Source organism: Thamnophis elegans, chromosome 4 (genome assembly GCF_009769535.1).
Source record: "Thamnophis elegans isolate rThaEle1 chromosome 4, rThaEle1.pri, whole genome shotgun sequence".
In the NCBI taxonomy this organism is placed as follows: Eukaryota; Metazoa; Chordata; class Lepidosauria; order Squamata; family Colubridae; genus Thamnophis; species Thamnophis elegans.
Genome location: NC_045544.1, coordinates 122,603,815 through 122,629,181, shown reverse-complemented (window position 1 = coordinate 122,629,181; position 25,367 = coordinate 122,603,815). Strand labels below are relative to the sequence as shown.

The window sequence follows — 25,367 nt, the reverse complement described above, 5'->3', positions numbered from 1 at the left end:
GTCTAAGGTAAAGGTAAAGGTTCCCCTCGCACATATGTGCTAGTTGTTCCCGACTTTAGGGGGTGGTGATCATCTCCGTTTCAAAGGCAAAGAGACAGCGCTGTCCGAAGACGTCTCCGTGGTCATGTGGCCAGCATAACTAAACTCCAAAAGCGCATGGAACTCTGTTACCTTCCCACCAAAGGTGGTCCCTATTTTTCTACTTGCATTTTTACATGCTTTCAAACTGCTAGGTTGGCAGAAGCTGGGAAAAGTAATGGAAGCTCACTCCATTACGTGGCGCCAGGGATTCGAACCACCGAACTGCTGACCTTTCTGATCGACAAGCTCAGCATCTTAGCCACTGAGCCACCGCATCCCTCATATATGTTTAATTTGTTAAATTTCATATAACAATCTTTCCAGCGAGAATGTCCCAAATTCAAGCAGGAAAAGAGGATTGAGAGAGGTGGCTGATTTGATTAATCTATTTCTCAAATGGCTATTCAGGTTCATGAATTGCTAATAATCTCCTTTTGCTGAGGGGAAGTTTCATTTTGTACAGTGTGGAAAACTAATTCAGCATTTGCTTTAGAAGATCGTAACTCTGCAGCTTTTGGCACCACAGATGCAAAACGATCTGAGATCCTTTCTCCTTGCAGCAAAAACTTCTGAATCTGTATGTGATCTGCATCTCTAATAACCAGAAATATTGCTGCAGTAGCTGGACTGCAGTGACTAGGACTTTTTGAGGATGGGATGGTTGTCTGCAAATTCCTTTTTAGTTAACTCCTTCTATCCAAATGGAAGTCTATGTTTGAAGCTAAAAAATTGTACATAATCAAAAAGGCTATTTACCACTAGTGTCATCTCAAAAGAGTTGAACACCCTGTGGCTGTGATGGGGAACTTATGGCACATGTACTGGAAGTGGCACACAGAGCCATCTCTCCAGGCATGCCAGCCATCACCCATTGCTCTTCTGGGTCCCGCCACGCATATGCGCGCCAGCCAGCTGGTCTTCGCACACAGGGGAGCACCGTAAACTGGAAGAGGAGCTCCCTGGCATGCATGCATGTGCCGGCAAACTGCTCTTCCGGTTTGCGGTGCTCCCATGTGTGCACATCAGGGAGCTGCTCTTCCGGTTTCTGGTGCTTCCCTGCTTGCGCGCACTTGCTCCCACTTCGGCACTGAGTGCCAAAAAGGTTTGCCAACACTGCCCTATGGAAATTAGAACTGATCACAAGAATTTGGAACACTTACAAACTTCTCATAGATTCAGACAATACCAGGCAAGATGGGTGTGAGTCTTTCTCATTTTCACTTTTTTCTCTTAGATTCCTAATTCACAAAAAGATCCAGCAGATGTTTTGTTGCAGAACCCGGGATTCTGCTTGCTGTATCTATAATCCTACTCCTACGTCCATTCTGGACCAGGAAAAATGCCCACACCAACATCTGGCTTAGTTTATGAGACTCATGGGTCAGAAATTAGACTGCTTCCCTATCAGATAAAATCCATAATCAACAAAAATAGGAACCAAGAATGTGGGCTTGGACCAGTAGTACACCCTGGTACAGGCATACCGGTGCCTGCTGGGAGCACCAGGTACCATTCTGGTACAGTGCTCCAGAGGGCCCACCCGCTTGCCCGTTCTTCTTACTGATATTTGAGCCAATCGGGGCTTCTGCCCAAGGAGCATACGGCACCTGTGCAATGCTCCGCCGAGCAGCTGGAGTGTCGTGGAGCGTCGCGGGCGGTAAGTACGCATGCGCATGCTGTGCATGTGCTACACATGTGCATGTGGTGGATGCCCGGCCCCGTTGCACCGTACCGGTTGCACTGGGATCCGGAACCCACCACTGGCTTGGACAGATGACCCCCAGGATCCCCTAATCTCACTCTTTCTTTTCTTGGGAATGAAAACTTCATTACAGTGAATATCTAGATATGTTTCCCTGGGGGGTGGGGGGCGGGAGACATCTTCACACTTTGGAGTGAGAGCCAGCTGGAGAACTTAAAACTACCCATCTCCAATGTCAAGATATACTGCTGTGCTTGATGTGAAGCTTGAAAACTATTGTACGTTTCTTTCTGTTTGAGCAAAGACATGAAATTAGACTTGCTAAAAGTGGAAAAATAGAAGATAAATGAACATCTACTGAAAGGTCACGGAGTGATCTGTAGAAGATGGATGAGATTTTTAATTATTTAAGAAGAGCTATGGCTCAAAATCTCCATTCTCCATCTTCCATCCACAGAGATGTTGAAATAGAAATTTTAAAAAATGTCTCCAAACTTGTTTCGCTTTGAACCTCTCTATTCCCCAAAGAAGAGCAATTCTATTTATTGCAGAAAAGGTTTATACTGGAGTCTGTGCCATAATCAAGGCCCTGATGGTTTTTGAAAAGTAAGACAGAAATGAAGAACAGCAATTGTCTTTCCTGATCATCTTTTTTTTCTAACCCATTTTTTTTCATTGAAAATCAACAGGAAGAAATCAATCTATGCCCACTCCAGGGAGGGCCCAAATACCAAATATTTTTTTAATAAAGAATCAGACACAGCATACTCCTTACTACCTGTAGGGTAAACATAAAACAATTTAATTTTGCCATATAAAAATTACTCAAGGGTAAATATTGTTACACAAAATAAACTTATATAAAACATCCACATGGAATACAATTATTTAAGTTCCTTGTAATAGTCTAAGGATGAGAGTCTGCTTAAAGTTCTGTCCTCTTAATAGAGAGTTTTACTAGAACAGAGTGTGAAGGAGATGAAATATTGATTCAAAATAAATCTTCACACTGGCTTGGCCAGATGCATTTTGAATGCTTCCTCAGTGATCTCAAGTCTTCTCCATCAAAATACTGGCAGTAACACTAGATCACTGAAGGTCAGAAGGCAAGGCATTCACTCTCGGCACTCACAATTTCTCAAAGAAACCATGAAATGTCCCACTGTGGCCATGTCTTCCTTTCCATTTTTCAATGTTTAGAGTGTTGACATCAAGGAAGAAAAAACACCTGTGTTCAGTGGCTTCCAGGAGACACTTGCCAGAGGTGAGATTCAGCAGGTTCTGATCAGTTCTGGAGAACCAGTAGTGGAAATTTTGAGTAGTTTGGAGAACCGGTAAATACCACCTCTGATTGGTCCCGCCCCCCATCCATGATTCCAGGAAACACAGCCGGGGATCAACAATAGGATTTGGTTACTTGTGGTTTAAGCCACAGGTATTGCGTTTCCTCTCTTTCTAAGCTTGTTTGTCCCAGTCAGGATACAAATGGTTCCCTAGGGAAGTTTGTGGCAACTGCCCTCACATTAACCATGCTGTGTTTCCAAGATATAATCAATAGGTGTTACAATTCATAGAAGAAAAGAAGTTGGAGGATGGTAAAACATTGATTTTCCATTTTTCTCACACCAGCCGGAACTATTTCAACCTCACAGAGTTTTTGCTGCTTGTTTTGGTTTTAAAGAATGCAAGATTTCTAGACACTCTGACATATTCTGTGTCATTTTTAGGGCTTGGGGCAGAGGTTCTGACCAGTTCTGGAGAACCAGTAGCAGAAATTTTGAGTAGTTCAGAGAACTGATAAATACCACCTCTGACTGGCCCTGCCCCCATCTATTCTCTGCCTCCCAAGTCCCAGCTGATCGGAAGGGAATGGGGATTTTGCAGTAACCTTCCCCTGGAGTGGGGAGGGAATGGAGATTTTACAGTATCCTTCCTCTGCCACGCCCACCAAGCCACATCCATCAAGCCATACCATGCCACGCCCACCAAGCCACGCCCACAGAACAGGTAGTAAAAAAATTTGAATCCCACCACTGATACTTATATGGTTTTAAAACAAGTATAGGATACTCTAGGGTGCAAAAATGCAACCGGGTGACTGCATATGACCAACCACAATCACCACTGTTTATGCAGCTCACCTCACCTGCAAATAACGTTCATTTCATATATTGTAACTTGTGAAACCTTGTCTCCAAATAGGCCTGGGCCCTGCTCACTTTGGAGATCAGCTTTTAATCATATCCAGTTTGTGAACCTGGGAAATCTACATTCCTGGATTATTGGTGTGAGAAACAGACAGATAGACAGACAGAGAAAGACAAGACTAGGCAGATGGATATGACACACTGCAACATGGTTTTTTGTATCAGCATGCTTTTGCCTCATAACAAACTCCCTACCATTTGGGGAGGGGTGGGGAAGAGAAAAATGTGTTACCAATAGAGGAGAATGTGTTTCAATTATATTAGCACATTGCCCTGTCTGCCGAAGCTGCTGCGAACGGCATTAAATTGGATTAATGGAGAAATCTCCTGCAGTTCAAGGACAAAACGCAACCTGAAAGGGCTGCTGCTTCACTCTACTATCAGCTTCATGTCATAGAGCAATGATTTAGCACCTGTCAAAAGAAATCTGCAGAGGAAAGCAACTGAGGTGAGTTGGGGGATAGTATCTGAGAGAGGTCCTTTTTCTTAGAAAGACACCAAGGTCAATTTGTGTTCGATCCATAGAAATATAAAGGGAAAGGACCATAAATTGAGGAAGCTATACTGGGCTACATAATCAGACTATTGCTCCCATCCAGTTCAGTGCTGACCACCAGACTTACCCTGGTCTGGTGGCCCTCAGGTTGTGCTGGACGGCAACCTGCCTCATCACCAATAAGCATGGCTGAATTCAGTGCTGGCAAAGGGATGATGAGAGTGGTAGACTTCCTGATACAGGCCCAGAAAGGAAAAATCTTTATCAGCCCAATGTTGGAGCCCGACCCTGAAACCTTTGGCATGCGAAGCACATGTTCTCTCTTTAAACCGTGAACAAGCATCTTTATGGTACCTGGGAAGCATGATGGTTGCCTCTTGGTTCTGAAACAATTTCCCTCACATGTTGTTGTTAGTTGCGAAGTTCATGTCTGACACATCGCGATCCCATGGACAACATTCCTCCAGGACTTCCTGTCCTCTACCATCCTCAGAGTCCATCTGAGCTCACGCCAACTGCTTCAGTGACTCCATCCAGCCACCTCATTCTCTGTCGTCCCCTTCTTCCCCTTCTTCTTTTGCCCTCAATCGTTCCTAGCATTAGGCTCTTCTCCAGGGAGTCCTTCCTTCTCATTAGATGGTCAAAGTACTTGAGTTTCATCTTCAGGATCTGGCCTTGTAAAGAGTAGTAAGGGTTGATCTCCTCTAGGACTGACCAGTTTGATCACCTTGCAGTCTAAGGGACTTGCAGGAGTCTTCTCCAGCACCATAGTTCAAACTGACCCTCAGATAGGTCAAGGTAATTTTTTCCTCTGTCCAGCTATGTCCAACTCTAGGGGGGAGGTGTTCATCTCCATTTCTTAGCCGAGGGAGTCAGTGTTGTCCAAAGATGCTTCAGTGGTCATGTGACCAGCATAGCAAAAGCACACAGAACAACGTTACCTTCCCACCAAAATGGTACTTATTTATCTACTCGCATTTGCAAGCTTTTGAACGGCTAGATGGGCAATGCTGGGGCAAGTAACAGGAGTTTGCCCCATTGCACAGCGCTCAGGTCTTGAACCCGGGCTGATAAGTTTAGCATCTTTAACCGCTGAGCCATTGTGACCCTTCTACCTCAGATATATGAGTCTAAAAGTAGAATTCCAAGAAAGATGAGGGCTTGTTAACTATGCAGTGGGGAAGTCTGTGGTCAATGCTGGACATCAAATCTAGTGTTAGCCTGATACATTTCTAGAGAAAATGTGTAGGTTTTTTGAAAAAAGGCACCAGGCTAACCAATTTTGTTTATTTATTTTCTACAATGACAATAAAGGCTATACTATACAGTGGCCTCCTTTCCTTGTGGCAATCCATCTTGGGAGTTGAGTTGAGTTTAGTTGAGTTTATTGGTTTTGTATGCCGCCCACTCCCGAAGGACTCCGGGCAGCTTACAATAAAAAAAGGGAAGGGGGATTAATAAGACAATACAAAATGTAAAATACCACAACATTCACAATTAAAGTGGGGCTGGATACTTCAACAGCCCCAGGCCTGCCGGAACAGCCAGGACTTAGTAGCATTACGGAAAGCCGGGAGGGTAGTAAAGGTCCGGATCTCAGCGGGGAGGTCGTTCGAACATCCTCTTCATAAAATAAGCTTTTCCTACAATTTACGCATACACTGAAAATGTTTTGTTCAGCACCCCTTAAACACAATGGCTGAACCATTTACAGGCTTGGCTTCATTCCTGCAGGTGTCTTGTGTTCAGAACTATATTTATGATACAAAATAAAATGCAGCATAAACAGCCAAATTTTTAAAAAGCCCTTTTGTTTATATAAACGTATTAAATTTAGTGTGGTTTGTATTGCTGTATTTTTTTTTATTCTGGATAGTTTTTGCCTTTAAACTGTACTATATCTGAACACACTGTATGTCAAGTGAAATATAAATATTAGTAGTACTACAGTAATAACAAATAATTATAGTATGAATGTCCCAGTGTGAAATAAACAGGCTCAGAAGCTGCTTAATTAAACCTTCGAACTAAACTAGTGTAAACAAGATCTTTTCCATTCGTATTGAATTCAATGCCTTGAGAGAGAGATTCTAGAAAACTGCCATAGAATTGGTCTGTGATTCCAGGAAACACAGCCGGGGATCAGCAATAGCATTTGGTTACTTGTGGTTTAAGCCACAGGTATTGCGTTTCCTCTCTTTCTAAGCTTGTTTGTCCCAGTCAGGATACAAATGGTTCCCTAGGGAAGTTTGTGGCAACTGCCCTCACATTAACCATGCTGTGTTTCCAAGATATAATCAATAGGTGTTACAATTCATAGTTGGAGATGGTAAAACATTGATTTTCCATTCTTGTCACACCAGCTGGAACTATTTCAACCTCACAGAGTTTTTGCTGCTTTTTTTGGTTTTAAAGAATGCAAGGTTTCTAGACACTCTGACATATTCTCTGTCATTTTTAGGGCTTGGGGCAGAGGTGGTGTTCAGCAGGTTCTGACCAGTTCTGGAGAACCGGTAGCGGACATTTTGAGTAGTTCAGAGAACTGATAAATACCACCTCTGACTGGCCCTGACCCCATCTTTTCTCTGCCTCCCGAGTCCCAGCTGATCAGAAGGGAATGGGGATTTTGCAGTAACCTTCCCCTGGAGTGGGGAGGGAATGGAATGGAGATTTTACAGTATCCTTCCTCTGCCACGCCCACCAAGCCATGCCATGCCACGCCCACCAAGCCACGCCCACAGAACAGGTAGTAAAAAATTTTGAATCCTACCATTAGCTTGGGGCACAAATTGGGCAATAGCAGCCATGTGTAGAAATGTTTGTAATAGAGAAACCTAAATATACTATATATTGGGAGAATTAACAGATAGGGACTGGAAGTCACTGTCATGGGAAGGAATATTCAGCTTCCTTCGATACTGATTTGATTATGATCAGTCAATTTGCAAAATTTTGTGCCTCAGCCTGTGGCCCTTGGATGTGGGACAGAACCCACCTGTTGGCTTTGTTAATAGTAGTTCATTCATTCATTTCATTTCAATTTATATGTCAGCTCATCTCATTTACATGTGATTCTGGGAGGTGTACTCAATTAAAGCACAAACTAGCAATCACAAAATTAAAACCAATTAAAAAAAGTTAAACACTACAATTAATATTTGTTTGATGCTCAACTACTTTGAGTTTTTAGTTTTTATATTGTATGTTTTTTAACTAGTTTTGTTATCAGCTGCCAAGAGCCACATATATGATATGGGCAGCTATATAAGTCAAGTCAAGTCAAGTAAAATCAATTATGCACTTTCCCTGGTGTGAATTCTTCATTCTTTTTCCAGTGATACATTTCTTCATGATTGCTTTGAATATCATTCCTCATATAACTATATTTTGCCTAGTAGTGACTGAAATCTCTTAAGTCACCTCAGTCACTACTTAGATTCCTTAGAGAAAAAACCGTAAATAAAATCCTAGAATGATTGAATGGAATTGTATGGTCTCATTATTTCATTCAGTGTTAGTGTCATTTTAGAAAATTACATTATGTTGTAGGTGCCCAATCCAACAATGCTGCTGAACCTTGGCTTTGTTGTTATTACTTGTGAAGTCATGTTCAACCCATCACCAACCCATGGACAACATTCCTCCAGGCTTTCCTGTCCTCTACCATTCCCATTTAGGTCCATCTAAGTTCACGCCGACTGCTTCGGTGACTCCATCCAGCCACCCCATTCTCTGCCATCCCCTTCTTTTGTCCTCAATTGTTCCCAGCATTAGGCTCTTCTCTGGTGAGTCCTTCCTTCTCATTAGGTGGCCAAAGTATTTGAGTTTCAGCTTCAGGATCTGGCCTTCTAAAGAGCAGTCAGGGTTGATCTCCTCTAGGACTGACCGGTTTGATCGCCTTGCAGTCCAAGGGACTCGCAGGCATCTTCTCCAGCACCATAGTTCAAAGGCCTCCATTCTTTGATGCTCAGCCTTTTTTATGGTCCAATTTTCACAGCCATACATTGCAACTGGGAAAAGCATAGCCTTGACTATATGCACTTTTGTTGGCAAGGTGATGTCTCTGCTTTTTAGTATGCTGTCTAGATTTGCCATAGCTTTCCTCTCCAGGAGCAATCGTGGCTTATGTTATTATAAACCAACTTCTGCTCAGAAAGTGATATTATACAATTTAATAAGGATTGTGTAGACTGCTGGGTTTGGCAAAGCAGAAAATACTTCCCCTCCCCATAGTTGAGGAATTGATTAGATCTGAGCCTGCTCTGAAAATGTTTTTGAAAATGTGCTGTTATGTATGCATGGATTATGGTTCCTTTGCTGGAGGATCATTTTATGTATTAAGGAAAGAGGGACATCAAAGGGGGGGAAATCCATCAAGGATAATAACAACTCTGCTGCTTTATACTCACAGTACTCAATGCCCAAGACAATGTCTCTGAAATAGAGCCAAGCTTGTTCTTCAGAAAAAGGATTGTCACATGGCACCTCCATGACAGGCCTAAAAGAATAGGTGCAAAAAGCAAGACAAATACTTTACCAGACTGTAACAGCCATTTTCTTCTGTATTTTTAGGAGCTCATTTCTATTTTTGGTGCTGACTGTTTATGGGATGATTAGATGGGGGCACCAATCAAAGATAGCAACACAGATTACCTCTTTCCAGTTAATAGTCCAAAAAAGTGGAGAAGAGGGATTCATAGACACTTGGGGGGAGGGGAGGCTTTTAATCTCTCCCTGGCCTTCTGCCCAAGGCAAAAATCCTCAACTATCTCAGACAAATGGCTGGCCACCTGTTTGCTTGAAAACCTGCACGGACGGAGCCTATGACTCCAAGAAAGATTGGAAAAGCATTGGATCAGGGTGAAATGCTACCGGTTTGGGTTGGTTCACCTAAACCGATAGTAAAAAATGCTGCCAGGTTGTCCAAACCGGTAGTAAAAAAATCTCGCAGCATAGCTAACTGTCGCACAGCTGATCGTTGGAACTTTTTAAACACTTTTTAAAAGCATTTTTTTACTTCTGGTTCAGGCGAACCATAGTTCCGACCATCAGCTGTGCCACACAATTTATATTCACTAGAAAGCAGGAAATCCTGCTTTCTAGTGAATCTAAATTACACAGCACATCTGTTTCCCCCCCATTTGCGTTTCTACTTACATTTGCAGACTCAAAAAAGGCTTCTTAATCCAGTGCAAATGCATGCAAAGTGTGCATGCATGCGCGAAGCAAACCGGTAGCAGACTTCAGAGCATTTCACCCCTGCATTGGACCCCAATAAGCAGTGGCTGTTCCACTATTTATTACCTCTTACAGTTGGGAAATCACTCTTAATTTCACCCATTTCTTTGTTCAAGTTATATCCACCTCTCACCTAAACGTTGAAGATACTTAACCAGGGACTTCCCTTCATTTTATTCCCACAACCATCAGAATGGGATTAGATTAGATTAACAGAGTTGGAAGGGACCTTGTAGGTCATCTAGTCCAACACTCCACCTGCCCAAGCAGGAGGCCCTACACCAGTGGTCAACCTGGTTCCTACCACCCACTGGTGGGCGTTCCAGCTTTCATGGTGGGCGGTAGGCTTTTGTCCGATACTGAAGCACTTCCTTTTTTAAATTTAATTGACTTCCCTACTTTATAAATCACCATTACTGTGGAACCGGTGGGCGGTTAGAAAATTTTACTACTAACAGAGATACAAAAGTGGACGGTAGGTATAAAAAGGTTGACTACCCCTGCCCTACACCATTTCTGACAAATGGCAGTCCAATCTCTTCTTGAAAGCCTCCAGTGATGAAGCTTCTCTGGAAAGCTTTATCTATGGATTCTTGTCCTACTCTCAGGCAATAGAGAGAATAAACCCACACGCTCTACCTCGGGACAGCTTTTCAAGTGATGGATTCATCTGGATTCTCAAGGAGTCGAAAGGTGTACATGGCATAAGAGTCAAAACAGCCAAAATGGCAGCCATGCCTATTTTTTTCAAAGTCTTGTTTAATGATACCATTACTTTAATGGTGCTGAAAGAGATCACCAGCAGATGCTGCCACCAAGCAGAACACAAGGCCTATTAACAGTCATGCAATGAAATCTTGATAGCAATAGCATTTAGGCCTACGTACCGGCCCATAGCACCTTACAGAAATCTCTGGGCAGTTTGCAATGTATCATTTTTTTGCATATTGCCCTCAACAATCTGGGTCCTCATTTTACCAAACTTGGAAAGGATAGAAGGCTGAGTCAACCTTGAGGCCTGTAAGAATTGAAATTCAGGCTGTGGGCAAAGTTTGCTTGCAATACTGCATTTTTAACACCCAAAATTGTTAGGCTTTAATCCCCAATAATTGTGGCATTCACACAATCTTTGTTTATTATAGATTACTTACCCCTTTGGGAGGAGATCGAATGCTGAAAAGAAAAGACAGCTCTTAACCAATGCACTTTTAGAAAAGCAACCCTCCCTGAATTAATTTCCATCGAATTTCCAACACAAGGCAATCTTCCTAAGATGTTATAGAAAAAATCCATGAACTGCTAAGCTTAAAATTGATTGGGAGAATGTGTTCGTAGGAAAAATCAACAGTGATATTACATTTACACCACTAACTTTATGCTAAAGCAAACAGACCTTCAAAATAAGAGTTAAGCAAATGTTCTTCATTAAAGGACTTAAGAGTTCCAAATGAAAGACTTTCAGTTTTCACTTTTATGATCACCTATTTCCAAAGTCCTATAGTAATCCCATTGAGTCCCCTTCGGGGGAAAAGGGCAGCATATAAATTTAATAAATTGAATTAAATTGAAATTGAATTGGTGGAAAATGGGGCAACCGTTTCTTTGAATGCCACTGGTGATTGTACTGGTGACAGAGAGAGACATCATCCACTGAATTTTAAGACACACTTCCCCACCCTACCCCCCAAAATGGGTAGAAATGCCTGTGTGCCTTATAGAACGAATACCGTGGCAGGGGGGAGGGCGTTGGTGCGACGCCGATCAGCTGTTCTAGGCGGCGGGGATTGCTGCTGCCTATTGCCGCCACCACTGGCTGTTCACCAATGGGCTGCAGCAAACAGGTTGTGGCAAATGAACCATGACCGTGGCAAACAGGTGGTAGTGATCGGGCCTTGGCAAATGGGCTGTGGTGAATAGGCTGTGGTGGTAGCAAATGGGCTGTGGCAGCAAATTGGGGCTGGTGGCAAACGAGCCATGGCAACGATTGGGCCGTGGTGGCGATTGGGCTGCAGCAACAAGCGGGCAGATTTTTTTTTCTTGTTTTCCATCTCTAAAACTAATGTGCGTTTTATAGTATATGGTATAGTGGTGTGAATGCAAAACATTTTGAGTTTATTGTGGTTTCTTTTGCCTTAATGACAATCTCAAAGGCTAGCAATGGAAATTTATCTTATGTCTATTTGACAGACTGCTTCTCCCTGAATACATCTATAAGTATAATCTTTATTGCCACTGTACTTAAATACAACGAAATTGGTTTTAACCTCACTGGTGCAAAATTATAACAGAAACGAAAAAAGAAAGAAAAAGGAAAAAAAACTAGCGTGTGCATGGAGTGATTGTGGTTGTATTTAAAAATCTCACAGCCCAAGGATAGAAACTATCTACACCAGTGTTTCTCAACCTTGACAACTTGAAGATGTCCGGACTTCAATTCACAGAATTCCCCAGCCAGCATTCGCTGGCTGGGGAATTCTGAGAGTTGAAGTCCGGACATCTTCAAGTTGCCAAGGTTGAGAAACACTGATCTACACACTCCATCAGGAAGGCATGGAATCCTGCTGATCTCAACTATCAAGGAAGTGCATGTAGTGAGACCTAGGAAAAGGGCCTTCTCTGTGGCAGCTCCTTCCCTTTGGAAATCATTTCTCCAGAGAGAAGATTGGCCCCATCTTGTTGCTTTTCCAGAAGGCCTTAAAGACATGGTTCTGTCAGTGGGTCTAGAGACCCCATTCAGAACCAATCAAGTGGCTTGCTTGATTCTGTTGTCATGCCAAGTGGTGGGGTGTGAGGTGGGGTTTGAATCATGAATTTTAACTGGGTTTTGAATGTCATACGCCCCCGCCCCCCGCATCCACTATCTGTGAGTTGGTCAGCTATATAACTTTGTTTAATAAATAAATAATATTTCCAGTCTAATTTTGATTTTAAAAGCTGAAAATTATGTAGTGAAAAATTGCATATTTTTTCTGCTAACTCTACCCCTGAGTTCTCGGGGACAGTAAATTAGAAAAGAGTCCTATATGAGGATCAGGGATTGAAGCTGGCCACTCCCACTCTAGAGCCCACTGACCTCATCTGTGGTTTAAGATAGATACTGAGTGACCACACAGCACCATTCTGAAGCCATTAAAAGTGACAGCACTATTTCCTAACACCACTCTAGAGAATTCTGCAGGGGAAATATTGATCGCTAAACCAGAGTATCATTTTGTGGTGCATTAGAGTACTCTTGAAAAACAAAAACAAAAACAAGACGAAAGAAACCAGATTTTCTGAGCTGAATTCTGTTTACAAAGGAAAGGGAGAAGAAAAGGATAATCTGTATATAAGGGGGAGGGGGATCTACTGCAAAATAAGCAGATAAGAATCAATCTCATCTACTATAGTTCCTTCTATAGCCATTTCTTGGCTATAGCCATTTCTTATATTCTTCTACATTACTCACCCATGTATAGATTGTCCTCTGCAGGATCATCCAGTACCTGAAAAGAAGAATATATCTACTTCAACTTCTGCACCATCATTCATTTTTATCTCTTACTGCAGGGAATTATGATGCCCTAAATGGCAGCACTGTTAATGTAATTCTCCCCAACTTAAAACTGCTACTCTCAGAATTAGTTATGTTGGCTAGAAACTATCCTCCCTACACACTTAGGTTGTACCAGATAGGGAAAGGGTGATCTAAACTATCCTCACTGGGACAATGGGGACTGTAGTCCAACACATTTCGAAGGAACCAGGTAAGCCAGGGGTGAAATGCTACTGGTTTTGGCTGGTTTGCCCAAACTGGTAGAAAAAAAATGTTACCGGTTCGGGTGAACTGGTATTTCCGACGATCAGCTGTGATGCACAATTTATATTAGCTAGAATCGTCAGATTTCCTGCTTTCTAGCTAATCTAGAAAGCATGTGCTCACATTTGCAAACCGGTAGCGAAGGTAAGTTTATTTCACCCCTTAGGTAAACTAGCAACTTTTTATTTTTATACCAACTCAAAGTACAATAAAATAAATTCCATGGATACAGCTTGGAAAAAAGATTCAATTTGTCATGAAAGGGGGCATGAAAACATGCTAATTTGGGGGAATCCAGAAATGAACAGATCCCGTTATGCAGACAATGGATCTGATGTTTTCCCTTTTGCTCCAGAGGGAAAAATGAAAATAAATTTGTGGGAATTACAAGGCAAACAAATGTCATCAAATTTTCAGGAAACCAGCCCAATGATTACAGCTGTTTTCTTAGAAACAACTGTCTTGAAAGAATAGCCAGACAGTGTCCTTGAGCCAGTCACTTTGTCCCAGCCCTAGAAAGGTGGCAATGACACATCATTTCTGAAAAAACCTTTCTGAGAAAATTGCAGGGACATGTCTAGACAATCTCCAAGAATCAGACAAGAAAACAAGAACTGGAACTTAAATACACTCAGTTACAAAATGCTTTCAACTCCCTCAGCAACTTCTGCAAACTTGCTCCTGCCAATTCTTTGTTGCTGATACACCTTACAAAAAAGTGACTTGATTTGTACTGCAATTCCTGATTTGTTTTATATTTCCTTTCTTCTTTCAGAGGAGAGTCCTTCATTGAAGAACACATACCCCTTTGAACATTGTCAAAGAAGCAACAGGAAAAACAATAGAGATACTTAACTATGATGCAAATATTTCTTGATATCAACAATTTGTCCTCATGACACTTCGTCTTGTTTTAAGCTCATGAATGGGACAGCTTTAAGCCACCACTAAATGTACAAGTACGAAAGTTGTGTTTTCCTCGTTATTCTGAAACCATCCAGTAGTACCCTCAAAAGGCATAAAATGCATTATACTTTACCATCCATTATTTTGGAAATAAAGTCAGGTGACCAATAGTGAGAGTATTGAGGGAGGCACTTATTGGGTTTGTATTAGGCTAAAGTGGCATCACAGGACACCCTCCAGTCCTGTGATGGCGAATCTATGGCACACGTGCCACAGGTGGTACGCGGAGCCATTTGTTAGGGTACGAGAGGCGTTGCCCTGTCAGCTCCAGCGCGCATCCATGCACTGGCCAGCTGACTTTGCCCTTCTTTTTCAGCCATTTTTCACCCACCAGGCAAAAATAAACCCAACACGCAAACCGGAAGTTCAGGAATAAACTTCCAGTTTGTGAGTTGGGCCATTTTTCATTCTCCGGAGGCTTCAAGGAAGAAGTGGAAGTGACTTCTGGGTTGCCCGTAGAGCCATTTTTTGCGCTCCGAAGGCTTTAGGGAAGTCTCCTGAAGGCTCAGGATCGACTCCAGGGGAGGCTGTTTTCTCCCTCCCCAGGCTCCTAGAAATCCTCTGGAGCCTGGGGAGGGCGAAAAACGCGTCCATCAGATGCCAAAAGCGGGGGGGAGGGCGAGGGTCACATGCACAGCATTATGGGTGAGGGCACATCCATGTACGACTCCCCTGCATTCCCCCCACTTTTGGCACACGATGGGAAAAAGGTTAGCCATCATTGCTCCAGTCTCTGGCTTCCCTTTCCTGTTGCCTTTCTGTTATTTATTCCCTAAAGACGTGAACACAGTGGCATTCAAAGCTTTTTAAAAATTACTTGGCAAATAGATAGCCCTTGTTTGGCAATGGCAGTTGGGACCAGTAAATCTGTCGTTAACCAAAGAGGTCACCAAGTTGGAAATCATATGACTCCCATTCCTCATTCCTCTGCCCTTTGGAATGCTCACTCCAATACTGGATAATTAGTAAGAAGGGAAATAATGTTTTGTATTTACATTTATTGCAGAGTAAGGGATTCCAAGAGAGTAAGCAAATCTGCAATGGGGAATAAACATCAGAAGTAGTGCTGGCAATCCTAAGTACAATCAGGGCTGGCAGCAGGGGTGGGATCCTACTGGTTTAACAACTAGTCTGCTGAGCGTGTGCATGCGGAGTATGGAAAACAAATGCTTCTGTGCATGCTTAGAAACGAAAAACAAAATGGTGCCGCCATAGGCGCCGCCACAGGCGCCACCAAAAGAACCAGTTCGGGGGCGTGGCAAGCCAAGTTACTACCTACTCGCCCAAACCAGTCCAAACCGGTAGGAACCCACCTCTGGAATATAGGTGACTATAGCACAGGGGTGGGTGGACGTGCCCAGCTGAAATCAGAGTGAACTGGTTCGCTCCCAGCTGATAGTTAGAGCTACTGGTTTGTCTGAACCGGTAGAATCCCACCTCTGGCTGGCAGCTGCAAGCACGCTATACAAACAACTGGGTGTATTCCCCACTGTATGCCTCCTTACTCTCTAATAATGCCTTCCTCTCCAATCTCTATGATCTGTGGAGGAGGTCAGACCCAGGAGACGTTGCCTATAATTTTTTTCTCCCTCCCCCCACATAAAGCAAGAGAGGGATTACAAGAGAGTAAGCAGGCACACAAGGGGAGATATATACCAGTTGCATGCTCAGAGCTGTCAGATTTCTTCCAATGTGTATTCCCCATTATACACCTGCTTACTCTGTTTAAATCTCTTCTATTCCAATCTCTGCACTCTGCATGGGAGGGTCGGGGCAAAGAAAACAACAGTTCAGGCACAAAATAGCATGTACTGACTATAATAGCAATCATATGTCTGATGTTGCAAAGATTGTAAATGCAGGCATTCATCGCAATATTATTTATTCAGCACCATTGTAACTTTGAACAGTTGCTGAATGAAACAGTTGGTAAGCAAGGATTACTTGCAAAAGGGCCCGAAATAGTATAATAGCCAGAAAAGGCATAACCAGGAACAACTGTCTTCACTTTTGCCTTTAGAACACAAGCCAGACAACTGTAAGTGGTGACTATTTTAAAAAGTGAAAAGAAAAAAACTCCTTTAAAAAGGTTGCTTTATCAAACAACCACTGCTAGCATCAGTCAACTTTGTTCAAGATTCTTGTTTAGTTTCCCAGACTTTACTAAATTTTGTTATGGCTAGATGGGAATATGAGGAGGTCACAAGATGCTGAAATCTGGGCAAACTCTTCACTCATAATCTTCCATGCAAAATTCGAAAGGAAAACCAATAGCAAAAATAAAAATAAGAATGAAGAAGCCTTGATTTATCATGCTCACTTTGAAACCGAAACGTAAGAAAATCCAGAGTTTTAAAATCCAGGAAGAAATTCAATTAAAGGGAGTTTTGGAAAATCCCAACCTACCTCATGCACAGAACACAAGCAAACAAACCTCAATCAACTTGACAATGTTGATATGGTCCAACTTCTTCAAAATTGCTATCTCTTGATATATCCGATCTAGAGGGGCCATTGGCTTCATCTGTCCACTTGCATTGGGTTTGGATCCCCGAGGTGGAGGCCGGCCTTTGGTAATGAAATTAAAAGACATGTAGTGAGAACTAGTTTTCATGTTGCTTTGAAGTTGATTCCCACCCCTCTCTAGTTTTCAGGGATATCTATGAGAACTGAGAAATATACCCAATAAATCCAGTTAAATTATTTTACTGTTCTGATGTTCTAGATCTGTGATGGCAAACCTATGGCACGCCTACCACAGGTGGCATGTAAAGCCCTTTATGCAGGCACGCAAGCCATCACCCCAGGTCAGGTCCGCTATGCATGAACGCATGCCTCCTGCTGGCCAGCTGATTTTTAGATCTCTGCCACACATGCGCAGGGGCGGGGTGCATGCAGAAGATGCATGCACATGTGTGTGGGACATGCATGCATACGTGGGTGGAGGGAGCGTGGAAGGGTGCGGTGCACCTCCCCACAGCCTGTTTTTGCTCACAGGAGGCTGCAGGGACACCTACTAGGCCCAAAATGGGGCGCGGGGGTGGTGGTGTTGCGCATGCATGCGTGGGGGGATTTGGAGCGCAGGGGGGTCATCTGCACATGAGTTGAAGGGTGGGTGGAGCACGGGAGTCGTGTGTGCATGTGCAGGGATGGGCCAGGCAGGGGGGTTCCATGCGCACTGCATTATGGGTGTGGACACGCACATGTGCTGTCATGTGTGTGCACACGTGCTTTCAGCACACGCCAACCAAAAGCTTAGCCATCACTGATCTAGATTTTTGCATCAGAGATTACGGAACTTGCGACAACAAACTAAGATACAATGCAGAGCTACTTAATCATTCATACAAATGTTCTTTCGCTGAGAAAAGAAGCCAAATCTGTTCACATCACTCTTGACAGCAATAAATCCAGGAAGCAAAGCCAAAAATAGCAGTTGCACTTCATTCAACCCTTTCCACTTTAAAAAAAAAGTAAATCCAGTGGACTAGTTTCTAGTCCCTTGAGTAAGCCCCTTGAAATCAAGAAACAACAGGCTTGAGTTTCTGAAGGCTTTTAAATTTCAAAAGGCTACATCAAGTACAATTTAATTATGAAGGTACTGGCTATGTTTGCATAACACACTTAAGACTTCGTGGCTGCACATCTACAAGACACTAAGCCTGGTTAGTCTTAATTTTCACTTATTTTATTTCCTTAGCATGTTGTGCAAGTCCAACTCATTTGTAAAATTTATGATTCAAATAATTGTGCATACCCAAAAAGCAAGATAATGCAAAACCAGACTTAAAATAACTTTAGACTTAGAAAAACTTTATTTTCACTTTGAATGTACACTAATCAGCATACATTATATGAAAGTTAAAATGAATTTTTGTTGCATACATACATACCTCTAATATATACACTACATAAACAAACAAACAAACAAACAAATACAAAATTATGCATATACCCACATATAGTATATGGTGTTACACATGTGATGTGAAATAAGAATAAAAGTGATATTGTGACTCTCAAAATGCTGCTGAATTCCCAATTTACATCAACCTGGCTCAAAAATAGTAACTGTGGGAGGGATTTTGGAGTCCTAGTGGACAATCACTTAAACATGAGCCAGTAATATGTGGCAGCAGCCAAAAAAAAGCTAATACTGTATAATCCTTGGTTGTATAAACAGAGGCATAGAATCAAAATCATATGAAGCATTAGCACCACTTTATAAAGCCTTAGTAAGTATGCTGCATTCAGTTTTGATCACATTACAACAAAGATGTTGAGACTTTGGAAAAAGTGCAAAGAGCAAGTAAGATAATTGAAGGCCTGGAGATAAAAAAAAAAGAATGATAGCAGAGATTGGGTATGGTCAACCTAGAGAAAAGAAGGACTAGAGGTGACATGATAGCAGTATTCCAGTATTTGAGGGGCTGCCAAAGAAGAGGGTGTCAACCTGTTTTCTGAAGTTTTTATGACCGGTTCTTTAGGCATGACTTTGTGGATGTGGCAGGGAAGGATACTGCAAAATCCCCACCTACCCCCAACTCTTAAAATTTCCGCTACCGCTTCTCCAGAACCTGTGAGAACTAGCTGAATAGCACCTCTGGTACAGGGTCTTCTGCTTGAGCAGGGGGTTGGACTAGAAGACCTTCGAGCTCCCTTCCAGGTTTATTCTGATTGATTGATTTCTGAAAACTGATGGGACCTTGCAGCCAACAACCTTTGGAGGGTCATATATTGTCCATCCCTATTTTAGGTGTTCTTCTGAAAACACAACTTTCTACACAAACATCTTCTCCACATGCTGTCAGGAATTGACAGGGTTTTTTGGTATTTTCAGTGACAGCTAACTAAAACACATTTAAAAAAGTAATACACAATGCCACTGTCAGACAGTTGGATTGACTAAACTTTCCTGGCTTGTAAAAATGAAATGCTGCACAGTAGATATCCATGCAAATCAACTCTGACCATGTGACTCATCGTAGTCATGGAAAAAAAGATGAGTGCGGTGATGCATTTACAGTCCACTAGAAAACAGCCATCTCTCCTCAGCATTTCAATAAATTAGATTTCCAGGAAGAAAATATAAAGTCCTCCAACATTATCAGACCATCCTTTCAAACCAGCCTAACAATTTAGATACCAAGCGAGCTTTGGTTAATTTAAAACCAGATGTCATCTCCTATGGCATACAAAGGAAGAATGAAAATATGAGCTTGAAGCTTACTACAGTACATTTGTCTTGGATGTGATCTGTTTCACCAATGTGCTTTTTAAGAAGTCTACTGTTTTTTGTAATACATTTTTTATTCTTTTTGTTTCTATTCTGTTCATTTTGTTCATATTATCTAGCTGGAGTTCCGCTTTTCAGTGAAAGTACAGGGTACGGATTTAACAAGTAAATGTGAAATGGAAAACTGCAGTGCCTATTAACTACTGAGTGGTACCTTAAAATTAAACTTTATTAATCCAATCCCAAATTGCCCAGGCAGGCAATTTTTTTCAGCCTTAAGTGCCACATAGCTTGCCAGGTTAAGCTGGAAAATATCAGGAGTGCATAACGCTTAATGAGTGGTGTGCGGTGATTGCATGCCAGAAAAGGGAAAAAAGAAACGATTAGTATGTTTCCAAAGAAATGTAGGTGATATCATTCACTCATATACTGAATGAGTTAGGATTCTCTTTTATCCCCCCAAATAACAGTTTGGTAGCAGTTTTTGGACAAGGGGGGCAGACCCAAAGATTTGAGGGACACACCCAGCTCTGAGGACTCAGGTTTACAAACCTGACATAATGAATGCAGATGAGGATATGCAATTTTTGATTTTTTACATGTGAGCACATAGACATAAAGATATAATTCCCTTTGTCTCTCTCATTCACTCCCACACTCTCATTTACTAAGTGTGGGTTGAATAAAGGCAAATCACCTGAAAAGTTTATACCTCATAAATTCTTGGCATGGAGCAGGACAAAGTTTCATTTCAAGAAGAAATGAATGGAAAGAATTTATGAGGTATGGACTTTTTGGGTGGATATTCATCCATCCATCCATCCATCCATCCATCCATCCATCCATCCATCCTATTTCCTTATTGGGAGATAGTTTGTTGTAGTGGTTAAGGCACCAGGCTACAAACCAGGAGACCAGGCTACAAACCAGGAGACCGTCAGTTTTATTCTATCTCTGTCTTAGCCACAAACCCAACTGGGTGACTTTGGGCCAGTCAACCTCTCTCAGCTTTAGGAAGAAAGCAAGGGTAAAACCACTTCCGAAATCTTTAGTCTAGCCCAGTGGTAGTCAACCTGGTCCCTACCGCCCACTAGTGGGCCTTCCAGCTTTCATGGTGGGCGGTAGGAGTTTGCTATAACTCTGCTTTATAAATTTTATAAAGTAAAGTTACTTCCCTACTTTATAAATCACTCTTACTGTGGAAGAGGTGGGCAGTTAGAAAATTTTACTACTAACAGAGATACAAAAGTGGGCAGTAGATATAAAAAGGTTGACTACCCCTGGTCTAGCCAGTTGCCAAGGATTGTACTAACTCAAAGGCAATATACATATATACATACTGTGTCTATGTCTATGTTTAAGTTTAAGTTTTATTTTATTTATATGCCGCCCTATTCCCTAAAAGGGACTCAGGGCGGCGAACAACTTAAACGGGAAGGGAAAACATACAAGTACAAAATACACATATTAAAATGACCAACAACCACACCTGTCGAGAGGGGAGGGGAGCTCATCAACCCCAGGCCTGCCGGGCGGCTTTTCGGAAAGCAGGGAGAGAGGTGAGGGTCCGAATCTCCGCGGGGAGTTCGTTCCAAAGGGCCGGAGCTGCAACAGAGAAGGCCCTCCCCTGGGTCGTAGGCAGATGGCATTGGCTGGTGGATGGAACCCAGAGGAGGCTGGCCCTGTGCGATCTAATGGGTCTTTGGGAGGTAATTGGCAGTACCCAGGTCCAATACCATGAAGGGCTTTATAAGTAATAACTAGCACCTTGAAGCGTATCTGGACACCGATTGGAAGCCAGTGCAGCTCGCGGAGGATAGGTGTAACGTGGGTGTATCGAGGTACACCCACAATCGCTTGCGCGGCCGTGTTCTGGACCAGTTGAAGTCTCCGAATGCTCTTCAAGGGCTGCCCCATGTAGAGCGCATTGCAGTAATATATGTATATGTATACAACTAAATTTAGTGAACCACTGCCACTCAGAATATACAACACTGGGATAAAACAAAATCTGATTTAAATGGAAGAGTTTGCTGTGTCTTTATGCGTTAACAAGGCTCAGATACCTACGTGGAAATCCATACTGTTTTAACAACTTCTTCTTTGAGAGGACCTTCATGGCCTGCAGGCAAGAGAAAGATAATAACATTATAAAAACTATAGGGGATCCTGTAGGAGGAGAAATTTGTTTGATGCTCCTGACAAGAATGGTTGGTGGTAGAAGTTGGTCATTCAGGGTTCATAGGAGTCCCTGGCAGGATATCTAAAATAAAGGCATGCTGTCATTTCAATTGGGAGTCATTTTTGTTAAAATAATCGGAACTGAGGTACTTAAGGAAGCAGGTAGCAAGAAGCCATTGATGCTTGTATTCTGGGCTGAAAGTCCCTCCTTGGGACTTTTCTTTTTCAATCAAGAAAAAATGGTCATGCACCCCTATCAAGTAAGAATCACCATTATGCATGGAAGAAGGATTACTCCCTCTTCATCCCCCATCCTTAAGCTTTTCCACTAATGATAGTTCAGAATAGCGTTCTTCAACCTTGGCAAATATAAGATGTGTGAATTTCCCATCTTCCCCAGCATGCTGGTTGGGGAATTCTGGGATTTGAAGTCTATACATCCTAAAGTTGCCATAGATGAGAAACAGTGTTTTAGAAGAATGTAACTACTTCTCGGCTCCTTGGTACAAGTCCAAAAAGATTTTGCTTATATATCAGTAATTGTAAAAGTATGCAATAAGGGGTGTGGAAAAACCAGGGGGAGACAGAAATCTAACTATTTCTAGTTGTCAAAATCATAATGGTTCCAAAAGGGGTGAGAAGCTCTTGCAAATGATATGTATGTGATAATTATAGGATTACTGCAAAGTGGCAATAAAGAGAACATGGAATTTGTGTCAATGTGAAAAGTGCCTTGACAATTGGAAAAGCATGAAAGAATTCACCAGTCATTAACTAATTAGGTAATACTGTATGCAACCATAAAATTTGATTATATATTTTTCCTTTCCTTTCCTTTCTGTTCCTTTCAGTTCCATTCCTTTCCTTTCCTTTCCTTTCTCTTTCCTCTAGCATATGTAAATATGTATGTATGTATGTGTGTCTATTCAATATAAAAATATACCAAAGGAGAGCCAGTTTGGTGTATTGTCTGGTGTTTAAGACACCAAGTTAGAAACCAAGAACCTGAGTTCTAGTCCCATCTTTGACAGAAAGCGAACTGGGTAACCTTGAGCCTGTCACTCTCTCTGAATCCTGGGAAGGAGCAATGGCAAACTGCTTGTGAGGAAAGAACTTTTTCAGACAGTTTTCAGGAGTGGAAATAAACAGGCACAAATAAACCAACCAAAACAAAGATGGAAAATAAGTAAGAAAGAAAAATAAGAAAGAACATAATTTTGTCCTTCTTTCTATTTTTTATTGAGTTATTCTTTTACTTTTCAAATATTGTTCAATGACTCAACAAATCTGGAAAGCCATTTTGTGTGGAAGATTATTGTTATTCCAGCTCAAAATGGAAATGGGGAATGTTTTCAGCTATTAAAACTATAAGGTAGGCAACTTTCCCAAACTGTTACCTCTCACTGTGTAGGAATTCAAAGGTATCGATAAACCATAAAATGTCCCGTTATTGTTCCATCTCAGTCTCATGCATACAGTAATGGATCAGGAGAGGCACTTGCAACTTACATAATATTGATCATCATTTTCATTGTAGGCCAGCTTCACAACTCCGTAAGAACCCTAGAAATAAACACACAATCAAAGTCACTGGGTTGGTTTCATTGATCTGCTCCAGGGAAAGATTCAGTCTAAAACTCTGTTTCAAGATGGAGATTGTCCTTGTAAAACCCATTTCGCACTGCTTCTCCCTTCCTTCTGGCATTTGCTCATTCCCCCACTCCTTGCTTTGCGGACAGATTATGGAACAAGGTGGGCAAGCAGATTTTGAATTTTTTGCAGCCTCCCTCCCCTCCCCCCAAGCCTTCTCTGGTGGTGATCTGAAATATGGTGGGAACATTTGTTCCTACTATAAAACTTCCAAAATTACACTTTATGCATTTTTTTTTAAAAGAAAGATAAGAAAAAACACGATCATTTCTTATTCAAAACTCAGAAAAGTCATTTTCCTGCAATGCATTTTGCCTCTATGCACCCCCAATTATCTCTTGAACTTCACCTCTCCCAACACATTTACTGCAGCTTTCTAGTTATATAAAGGTAAAGGTTCCCCTAGTACATATGTGCCAGTCGTTCCCAACTCTAAGGGGCTCATCTTTGTTTCAAAGCCGAAGAGCCAGCACTGTCCAAAGACGTCTCCATGGTCATGTGGCCGGTATGACTAAATGCTGAAGGCGCACGGAACGCTGTTACTTTCCCACCAAAGGTGGTCCCTATTTTTCTACTTGCATTTTTACATGCTTTAGAACTGCTAGGTTGGCAGAAGCTGGGACAAGTAACGGGAGCTTACTCTGTTATGCAGTGCTAGGGATTCGAACCACGAACTGCTGATCTTTCTGATCGACAAGCTCAGCGTCTTAGCCACTGGGCCACCGTGTCCCTCTCCTAGTTATATAGTTTTAAAAATTAATTTATAATATGACATACAAAGAGAATATAAAAGTAAATATTAGGGAAATTATGGGAGGGGAAAGGGAAAGGGAATCCTTCCGCGCTGCTGTAAAGATCTGGCTGTCCCGGCTGGCCTGGGGTTAAGATTATAGCCCCACTCGAATGGTGTGATTGTTGCGTTTTTTCTCTTTTAATATGCTGTATTGTTTACTGTTTGTTGTTTCCCCCCTCCCTTTTGAATTGTGAGCCGCCCTGAGTCCCTTTAGGGAAAAGGGCGGCATACAAATAAAGGCAAAACTAAACTAAACTAAACTAAAGTGGATAGTGGGGGAAAGCAAGGAAAAAGAAAAAAAGGCATTGACATTTGACTTCTTTGGTGCAGTAAAATAAGGCATTAATATCTACCCTCAACTTTCTACTTTTTCATAATAATATAAGCTAACCATTTCTATAACAACAAATCTATTTAATCGGTAAAACACAAAATCAAAAAGTCATTTTCCCGCAATGCATTTTGCATCTATGCACCCCCAATTTTCCTTCAAACTTCCCCCTCACCCCTAAAATTCCCTGCAGCTTCTAATCACTGTAAAAATAATCTGGTCCACTGCTCCACTTCAGATGGACATTGCTTTCTGCTTAGGTAAGGAACTGAACTGAAATAAAGCAGTGTGTTTGGATGCTGTCATCCAGCAGAACAAGGCTGGGGATCTGTTTTTTATCTCTGCCAACTTTTTAGGCTGCCAAAAACTGCTTAGTGCCTAGATGTTGTTGGCAGCTTTGCTCTAAAAATGTAGTGCTATTAAAGAAGATAATTTCTCTCTCTGATGGTTGTACCCTTCCATTCCTGACGCCTGCTGTTTATTATTCTCATTGAATGGAAGGGTAATAATGTAAGATGATCAGACCTATTATTCTTTTCCAGTCAGGGGGAGACTGTGTTTTGTCTTTCTTTCCCCCATCTTTTTAAAGCTATATGTCACTCACAGTATGTATTTGGTATCAGGGAAAACAGAAGTAAAAATGCAGGCTGTAAAAAGGGATTGAGCAGCTCCAGATTAAATTATCCT

General features: G+C 41.9%; 1 protein-coding gene across 2 annotated transcripts in view; it reads right to left on the bottom strand.

Annotated features, from left to right (window-relative positions):
* CAMKK1 (calcium/calmodulin dependent protein kinase kinase 1) overlaps positions 1-25,367 on the bottom strand; it is a 159,423-nt gene that overhangs the window by 43,368 nt on the left and 90,688 nt on the right. For both annotated transcript variants that reach the window (XM_032216843.1, XM_032216844.1), the window contains exons 4-9: positions 23,416-23,469; positions 21,796-21,847; positions 16,924-17,057; positions 13,173-13,209; positions 10,876-10,897; positions 8,896-8,984 (exon numbers count right to left, since the gene is read on the bottom strand). In XM_032216843.1, the coding sequence (XP_032072734.1) occupies positions 8,896-8,984; positions 10,876-10,897; positions 13,173-13,209; positions 16,924-17,057; positions 21,796-21,847; positions 23,416-23,469 (388 nt within the window). The remainder of the gene's footprint in view (positions 1-8,895; positions 8,985-10,875; positions 10,898-13,172; positions 13,210-16,923; positions 17,058-21,795; positions 21,848-23,415; positions 23,470-25,367) is intronic.